Source organism: Phyllostomus discolor, chromosome 8 (genome assembly GCF_004126475.2).
Source record: "Phyllostomus discolor isolate MPI-MPIP mPhyDis1 chromosome 8, mPhyDis1.pri.v3, whole genome shotgun sequence".
Taxonomy (NCBI): domain Eukaryota; kingdom Metazoa; phylum Chordata; class Mammalia; order Chiroptera; family Phyllostomidae; genus Phyllostomus; species Phyllostomus discolor.
This window is the reverse complement of record NC_040910.2, coordinates 37,492,162-37,501,458: the sequence shown is the minus strand read 5'-3', so window position 1 is coordinate 37,501,458 and position 9,297 is coordinate 37,492,162. Positions and strand designations below refer to the sequence as shown.

The following is a 9,297-nucleotide window of genomic DNA, read 5'->3' as shown; positions in this document are numbered from 1 at the left end:
GGCTGGCTGGTTCTTATCAGGGATGCCTTTTTCTGACTGTTAGAAGCCAGTCAGAAAACTATATGACCCTGTTCCTTAGGGGGACTGCCTCTCACTCTGCAGTAACAGCTCTATCGTGGAACGCTGGACCTGAACCAGACAGCACCGACTGCGAACAGTAGGTGCTCCATAAACACTTGTTAGGTTGGGTTCCATTAATGGAGATTACAGAGCACGAATATGATGTTTGAAAGGGGGAGCGACGTTTAGAAAAGGGCCCTAAACTCCAGGCGCCCGGCCCCACCCTGGGGGGTTGGCGTCCAAGCCCCGGCAAAAGCAAAGGCCTCTTGCCACCGCTTTTGTCGCCGCAGCCTGAGCTCTACCCTCCCGACAACAGAGGGCGCGCGCCCTCCCCCGAAAAGCTGAGGCGCTTGCGCACGCACGGCCGAGGGGCGGGGCACAGGGGCGAGCTCGCGATAATTGCGCAGACGCCGAGTGGGTGGTCCTTTCCAAAGAACCAACAAGATGGTAAGAGCTGAGGCTTTGCTGTCTGTGGGAACATATCCGCCACCATCCTGGCTCTGGCTGCTTCTTTGGGCTCCGGGTCAGCCCGCGCAACTCCGACAGCCTCTTCCAGGCTGCCGGGACCGCGGGATGTGGGGTTGCGGGGCGGGCCTGGTGGGTGTCGCGACGACCCGGGTCTGGGACGGACTGTACGAGCTCTCTTGTCACAGCCGAAGCCCCGTAGCCGCGTGTACCCGTGGTGATATGTCTCCACGGACTCGTCTGCCGGGGGCGCCGCGTGTTTTCCGGCGGGACTTTTAGGCCCGGCGTCCCCGTTGAGGCCGTAGAGGTGGGAGGTGAGTCTCGGGCTCGCGTTCACCTCTGACCCGGGCCCACACAGGCGGAAGTGGAGCAGAAGAAGAAGCGGACCTTCCGCAAGTTCACCTACCGCGGCGTGGATCTCGATCAGCTACTTGACATGTCCTAGTAAGGGTCTAACGGACCAAGGAAGGGGTGGCGGCGGGAGGGGACCCCGGGGGACTGGGGACTGCGGCCAGAGGTGCCCACGAGGCCTTAGCCCGAGGGTAGAAGCATGGGCTGCGGTTTGATAATAACAGAAATTTAATGTGTTCTGTTTAACATCTTCCCATCTGTTTGAAAACGCAAATGTCTGTAGCTCACGAGCCTTGTAGGGTCAGGCAGCGGGCCACGGCTTAGCACTTGGGCAGTTTAGGCTCCAGGTTTAAGATTTGGTCGGAGCTGGAAGCTTCTAGGCGGGGGTGGGAGGGGGGGGTGGGGTCTGACTCGTGCTTCTTAAAAGTCTGCCCCCAGGGGCGGGGTGGGTATGTGTCCGGGCCTCCAGATGAGGGGGGAGCACCCCTGTTTGCTGAAGGTGTACCTGGGTCTAGGCCTGGAGGACCCAGTTCCTGGAAACAGAGCAGGCTGAGGGCTTCTTAGACTTGGCCCTTCTCCTGGATTCTTGAGGCCTTTAGGAGCACACCCTTTTGCCCACGGGGTTCCTGCTGTACCACTTCACCTGAGCTCTGTACTGGTGCCTCGGTTTCCAGACAGTGATGTGAAGGTTGTTGGATTTGCGGGGTTCATCTTAAATATTCGGCTGGACCCTGAACGTTGCCTTTGGGGATTACAGGGAACAATGTTGTTAGTGAGTGAAGGGTATTGGTTTCTACCAGGGCTTAGACCACCCATGCCGCCCCACCTGCCCTCTCCCACCTAGTGAGCAGCTGATGCAGCTCTACAGTGCCAGGCAGCGGCGGCGCCTGAACCGCGGCCTGCGGAGGAAGCAGCACTCACTGCTAAAGCGCCTGCGCAAGGCCAAGAAAGAAGCACCACCTATGGAGAAGCCTGAAGTGGTGAAGACACACCTGCGGGACATGATCATCCTGCCAGAGATGGTGGGCAGCATGGTGGGCGTGTACAATGGGAAGACCTTCAACCAGGTGGAGATAAAGGTATGTGTGAGGCTATGCTGCTTGGGTGGGTGTGGGTTTTTCCACCCATAGTCACCTAACACTGGTCCATTCTTCGCTTCCCACAGCCGGAGATGATTGGCCACTACCTGGGGGAGTTCTCCATCACCTATAAGCCAGTGAAGCATGGCCGACCCGGCATTGGGGCTACCCACTCTTCCCGCTTCATCCCTCTCAAGTAGCCAATAAAAGCACAGACTTACTTAGTTTGAGTGCAACCCATCTTTTCAAGTGTCTGGGGCCCAAGACACTGGGGGCACCTGGGCAGGGTGTCAACGCCCCCAGTTAAGGGGGCCTCAGTAGTGGCAACTTGGACTGGGTGGGTTGGGGGTTCCCTGTAACAAATTGGGGGTTGGTCAGGATCCTAAACCGTCTTCCCTGTGCCCCTGCGCCTTGACCCTCCAAACTCAGATCCACAAGTTTAGCCATCTGGCATCTCAGAATGCCCTTTGGCCCAAAGAGGTGGCCACTGCTGGGTTGAGTGTAGCCTTTCCCTTCAGGCTCCCATCCCCTTCTTGGGACCTTCATGTTTGCCGTTCAAGGGCTCGGTTCTACAGTCAAGCACATGAACAGCAAGAGCCTTTGAATGATCTGAATCTCTTGCCCTACTCCCTCCAATTTACATGCCTGCCCAGTGTCCCTTGTTGCCCTCCTTCTTACCGTGCTGCCTGCATCTATCCCTCTCTTCAGACGTGATGTTCCTGATTGGTATCTGAAAGCCTTACACATGGCCCCAGGATCCCTGGCCTTGGGCCATGGGCTTTGGGTTAAGCCTTCTCCAGGACAGACAGGGGTGTCACATACCACCCCAGTGCAGTGTGATGCAGAGGGGTCCTAATCCTGCTCCTTAAAGCTTCCTGATCAGATTTGTTTCCTTAATGCAGGGGAGGGACAAGACTCAGCAGTGAGATTTTAAGGAGTCTTCATGACTGATGGTGTCGGGGAGAAGGTCCAAATGACACCTGGGTTTTGGCCTGAGCAAGTGGAAGGTTGAAGTCACCTGTGGGGGACACTTCACTGTTGTGAATTGTGCTACTACATACATGTGTGCACAAATAATTTCTGCGTCTTGCACTCAATTGTTTTGAGTCTGCCTAGAAATGGGATTGCTGGCTTGAATGGTGATTATGTTTAATTTTTTTGAGGAACCACCATCCTTTTTGCCATAGCAGCTGCCCCACCATCTGTCCACAAGCTTCTAATTTCTGCACATCTCTCTCAGCACTTCACATTGTGTGTTTTTTGTGGGGGGCTTTTGCAGTCTGTTTTGTGGTAGTGGCCATCCTAATGGGTATGAGGTGGCAGACCTCCCGACATTTTGTCACGGAAGCAGAACCCTGCACCTTCCTCGGCCAAGTAATGCACCACCTATGTGAATGGGGAAATTCACCTATGTGAACCAGGAACTTGCTACACCTTATTTAAAAATAAAAATCCACCCTGGCTGGTGTGGCTCAGTGGATTGACTGCCAGTCTGCAAACCAAAGGGTGGCTGGTTTGATTACCAGTCAGAGCATGTGCCTGCGTGGCAGACCAGGTCCCCGGTGAGGGGCTCACAAGAGGCAGCCATGTGTTGGTTTCTCTCCCTCTCTTCCTCCCTTCCCCTCTGTCTAAAAATAAAAATTTTTATTTATTTATTTATTTTTAAAGATTTTATTTATTTTTAGAGAGGGAAGGGAGGGAGAGAGAGAGAGAGAAACATCAATGTGCGGTTGCTAGGGGTTATGGCCTGCAACCCAGGAATGTACCCTGGCTGGGAATCGAACCTGGGACACTTTGGTTCCCAGCCCGCACTCAGTCCACTGAGCTACGCCAGCCAGGGCTTAAACATAAAAATTTTTAGGAAAATAAAAATCCCAGGAGCCATATCGGGACACTTTCTCCAAAATACATTATGCCTAGGAGTATTTTGAAACAAGATTATGAACTTCTTTCATAAGTACATGTGTATTGTTAAACCAGTGATTCTCAGACATGAGTGATCCCTCCCCCAGGGGTCACTAGGTAATGTCCGGGAATGTGTGATTGTCACAAGTGGGGTGCTTGTGGCATTGAATGGGGGGGGGCAGGGATGCTGCTTCATTTTTTTAAGTCTATGTCCCAAAATTTCCATAGTGAATATGCATTATCTAATCAATGTACAGAGGTGGGTAGGTAGGGGGTGTGGAAGGGTAGAGAGATCTTTTTGTTTTAAGTTTTCATTTTTAGAGAGAAGGAAAGGGAGGGAGAAAGAGGGAAGCATCAACATGCAAGAGAAACAATGGGTTGCCTCTCATGTGCTCCCAACTGGGGACCAGCCTGCAACCCAGGCATATGTCCCAACCAGGAATTGAACCAGGGATCTTTGGGTTTACAGGATGATGCCCAACCCACTGAGCTACACCAGTTAGGGCAGGGAGGCTGCTTCATACCCCACAGTACCCGGGACTTCCTCCCACAGAGGGTGATCCAGCCCAGATGTCTGATGGAGTGGGATGTGGTCTAGAGTGAAACATGGGTGACTGTCAGCATGTGAGTTTGTGCATTCCCATCCTATTGTTGACAAGGTCCAAAAAGGGGTGACAACAGAGACAATCCAGGTGTCACTACCCCAAGAGACTGGGTTTGAAAACCTGTGAGCCCCCAGCATCATAGACAAGCACCCAGAGCCTGGGCCACGGGTCCCCACCACAAAAGTCCATATGGACCTGGCCCCTCTCTGGCCACATCCTAATCTGCAACTATGGCTGGATCCTTGGAGATAGCGGATCTATTTTTGGAAGGACCCCTGCTCCCAGGGGCCCTGCTTCATGGGGCAGGGGCTGAGCTGGGTCTGGGGTGAGTTGTGCCTGTGGTCAGGAACTCGACATTCACTCAACCCATTAAGTGGGAGCAGATCCAGGATGGGGGCAGAGAGCCTGGAGGGTGGTCAGGAGGAGTTGGCTTCCTCTGTCTTCAGTGAGCAAGTGGTTCTTGGCATCAGCTGGGGGAAGCAAGAGGGTTAGCGAGGGGGATTTGCAGGGGCAAGTGGGTCTGGGGGCTGGCTGGACAGGAATGTCTGTGTGTGGAGCCCTCCATTTAAAATCTGAAGACTCTCACCTATAACCTGCGGCCCACACTTGTAAACCCAGGATTCTTAGCAAAACCTGTAGGTTGGTAAGCATGAGAGAATGCAGGACAAGAATTTTCCCAGGGCTATTCCAAGTGCTTGTAACTACTGCCTAGCCCTATGGTTATTCCCATTTGTCACAGTTTATCTTCCTAGAGGTCAGGTTCAGAGTATTGTTGCTGGCTGTTCTTTGCTTTTCATGGCCATTCACAGAATAATAGTGCATCTTACCACCAATGGCCTTATACTTGATGACATACAGTATTGTTAATCGTCCTTTAATAGAAATGGGAAGTGAGAGGCCAAGGTGCCTCAGCTGAGGATTTCTGCTGGGAAAAGAGCTGAAGTGAGTGAGAGGGTCCCTGGAGAGGCTGGGAGCACCCCCACAGGGGTCTCAGGCTCCCCAAATCTGGTTCCATGCTGGCCTGACCTGGGTTTGTTAATTGCTACAAACCCTAAGCAGGCAGAGTAGCTGGGGAGCCCTTAGGCCTGCATCACCCTGAGCAGATGGTGCTAGAATCCTTATAGGGTTCCTGGGGGCTCCCAGGCTGGGCATTCAGATATGAGTTCCCACTCAGCCTGAGCAGGTAGGTGGCTTCCCTTCTGCAAGTCTCAGTCTGCTCACCTGTGATAGAGGCAAAAGAGGGGGGACTAAAACATTCCATCACTGCAAAAAACAGCCCCCTTCTTAGCAGTCACTCCCCAGCCCCTGAGAACCACTAACCCATTTCCTGACTCTGGATTTGCCTATTCTGGACATTTCACACAAATGGAATCGCATACTATGTGGCTTTTTGATCTGGCTTCTCTCAATGAGCATTATGCGTTCGAGGTCCATCCATGGTATAGCGAATGTCAGTGCTTCACTCCTTTTAGTGGCTGAGTAATATTCTACTTTGTGGACTGACCACATTATGTATGTCCATTCATCCATTGATGGGCATTTGAGTTATTTTTCATTTAAGATTTTTTTTTATGAGTTTATTGGAGCCCAAACTGATAATTGCCAGGAAGCAAGATCTCAAATATTCCTGTTTCCATTTTTTGGTTGCTGTGAATTCTGCTGCAAATCTTGTTGCTGTGGACATGTGTAGACAGTTTTGTGTGTGGACGCGGAATTGCTGGGCCATATAGAAACATTGTGTTTAACCTTTTTTTTTTTTAGATTTTAATTTATTTTTAGAGTGAGGAAGGGAGGGAGAAAGAGGGAGAGAAACATCTATGAGTCAGAAGAAACATTGTTAGGTTGCTCCTCACACGCCCCCAACTGGGAGCCTGGCCAGCAACCCAGGCATGTGCCCTGACTGGGAATCGAACCAGTGATCCCCTGGTTCACAGGCTGGTGCTCAATCCACTGAGCTGCACCAGGCAGGGCCTGTGTTTAACCTTGTGACTTTTTTACCAACATAGCTGCACCTTTTCTAAGTGGGTTCTGGTTTCTCCACATCCTGGTCAGTACTTGTTATTGCCCATGTTTTGGTATTATAGTCAGCCTAGTGGGTATGGTTAATTTTAATAACATTTATTTTAACAAAATTGTTATTTCAACACACAATCAGTGTAAGTTATTGTGTTTTCTCATCATAGTTATTGATATTTTTTTTCATGATAAGCCTTTGAAATCCAGTGTAAAATTTACATGCACAGCATATCTCAATTCAGGCAGCCACGTTACAAGAGCTTACTAGACACATGTGGCCAGTGGCTGCTGAATTGGACTTCACAGCTCTCATTGCTGAGGGTACAGCAGTGACCAAGACAGACCCAGACTCAGCCCCAGAGAATTCCCAGTCTATTGCCAGGGATAGGAAAAAACAGATGAAGATATATAAATGATCATGGCTGGGTGGTGTAGTTGGTTGAAGCATTGTCCTATACACTAAAAGGTTGCAGGTTCAATCCCAAGTCAGGGCACATACCTAGGTTGTGGGTTCCATCCCTGGTCAGGGCTCATACGGGAGGCAACTGATGATGTTTTTCTTTCTCTTCCCCTTCCTCTTTAAAATTAACAAACAGGTCCTTGGATAAGGATTTTAAATTATATATATATATATATATATATATATATATATATAACAATTTCTTAAATATTTTTAAAGATTTTATTTATTTTCAGAGAGATGGGAAGGGAGAGAGAGAGAGAAACATTGATGTGTGAGAAATACATTGATCAGTTGCCTCACATGCCCCCAACTGGGGACCTGGCCTGCAACCCAAGCATGTGCCTTAACTGGGAGTCAAACTGGTGACCTTTAGGTTTGCAAGCCAGCACCCAACCCACTGAATCATACCACCCAGGGCAAATAAGATAATTTCCGATGGTGACAAGGGTTAAGAAAGTCAAACAGGAAAGGGACTATGTGGAGGAGAGTGTAGGGATGATAAAGGGTGATGGACAAAGACTTGACTTGAGGTGATGAACACAATACAGTTTACAGATGATGTTATAGAATTGTTCACCTGAAACCTGTATAATTTTGCTAAACACTGTCACCCCAATAAATTCAATAAAAAGGAAAAAATGGAGGCTGATGTAATGCAATGTTCCAGTGAATGACCAGGAGGGCTTCTTGGAGGAGGTGGTATATGAGCAGAGATTTCACCTTCAAGGACTTTCTGCAATGGTCACCTGACATTTCCCAAGTCCCTTCATATGTTCTGCATATCAGAAGAGGAGTCTGGACTCATTGAAGGAAATTGGGGCCTTTCAGATGCCAAGATTGTCAATGACACCTCCAGATTCCAAGAAGTTTGGTCATAAGCCAGCAATTTTTAAAACATAGAACATACCAAAAGGAAATCAAGTTGGGTAGCATTCCCTCATCTTGTTTTTTGGGAGATTTTTTTAGAACTGATGTTATTTCTTCCTTAAACATTCAGTGGAAATTCACCAGTAAAACCATCTGAGCCTTAATTGTGTTGACTCTAAGAATACCTGCCAAGAAGGACTACCTTGTGTTTAACTGGGCCCAAATTTATAACCAGAGTCTACCAGCCATTGTTTATAGGGGCCTGTTACCCAAGTTGCCTATGGACAGGCTTCCAAGCCTCTTGCATGCTAAATTGACCTTTGTAAAGAGAGCTCCTAGGATAGAAGTTTGACCAATAGTACTCAGCCGTCCTCATCCAATCAGACCAGCCCATCTATAGCCTTATTTGCACCTTCACTGACCAATCAACCTATGAAGATTTGGAGTTCTCATTCCTGTGGAAGTATACCAATTAGGGAGGGAACAGGCACTTCTGAATCCGCCATACCCTTGCCTCTGGGGTTGTACATTCTCAGTTTCCACTGATGGTTGTATCTCCCTAGTTGGTGGGAGAGATCTTTTGTTGACAGTTGTCTTTGTTGAAAGGTTTTTCACTACAGATTTAATTTCTTCAATAGATATGACTATGCAGACAATCTCTTTTTGTATGAACTTTCATTTTAGTATCTTTCAAGATGTTGGGCCATTTCAAGTAGAATATTGAATTTATGGGCATAGAGTTGTCCCTGGTATTTAAGAAAATGTCTTTGTATCTTTTCAAAGAACAATTTTTGGCTTCATTAATTTTCCTATTCTTTTTCTCCCCCAACAGGGGACCTAGGCCACAACCCAGGCATGTCCCCTGACCAGGAATAAAACCTGCAACCTCTCTGTTTGCAGGCCAGCACTCAATACATTGATCTACACCAGCCAGAGGATTTTTTCTATTCTATTTATTACCTTGGTTTCTGCTCTGATCTTTATAATTTTCTTCTCAAAAGGAGTTTGGGGCCAATCCTCACGTTTTGATTTGGGCCTACTGGTATGGTGGTGCCCCTTGTGTCCCCTCCTCTCTTCAAAGCTACACCAATCCCCTTTATATGGGTCCTTGAAGAATCTGATGTAAATTTACTTTAAAAATTAAATAATTTTTAAAAATGTGATGAAACTCAAGGATCATTCCCAACAACATGCACATGGGCACATTCAAAGTTACAGTTTTACAGGTGTTCAAGGGTCATAGCCTCAGAACCCCCAGCCTGGATCCCAAATCAGATGTGTCAGCATCCAAACTTTACTTTTTGACTATTGAGAATCAGGAGCTTCACACAAGACAATTTGTTCTGGCAAAATAATCTAGTGCCAACAAGCAGAAAGGTACAAAGGAGCTATTTTCAACCTCATCAAACCTATTTTGTCAAACTTTTTCACCCAGCTCTCTTCTGCTCTAGAATTCTTTGAGGGCAGATCACCCTCCGGCCCCAGC

At 48.6% G+C, this 9,297-nt stretch overlaps 1 protein-coding gene across 2 annotated transcripts; it reads left to right on the top strand.

Moving 5' to 3' along the window:
* The first annotated feature begins 380 nt into the window (after window positions 1-380).
* On the top strand, window positions 381-2,180 carry RPS15 (ribosomal protein S15). 2 transcript variants are annotated; one of them, XM_028519808.2, is made up of 4 exons: window positions 381-507; window positions 884-969; window positions 1,721-1,955; window positions 2,042-2,180. In XM_028519808.2, the coding sequence occupies exons 1-4, from the start codon at window positions 505-507 to the stop codon at window positions 2,153-2,155; spliced, it is 438 nt and encodes a 145-aa protein (XP_028375609.1). In that variant the 5' UTR covers window positions 381-504; the 3' UTR covers window positions 2,156-2,180. The 2 variants fall into 2 exon arrangements, with proteins under 2 accessions (XP_028375609.1, XP_035888018.1); XM_036032125.1 differs by lacking the exon at window positions 381-507 and adding an exon at window positions 562-583.
* Window positions 2,181-9,297: the final 7,117 nt, after the last annotated feature.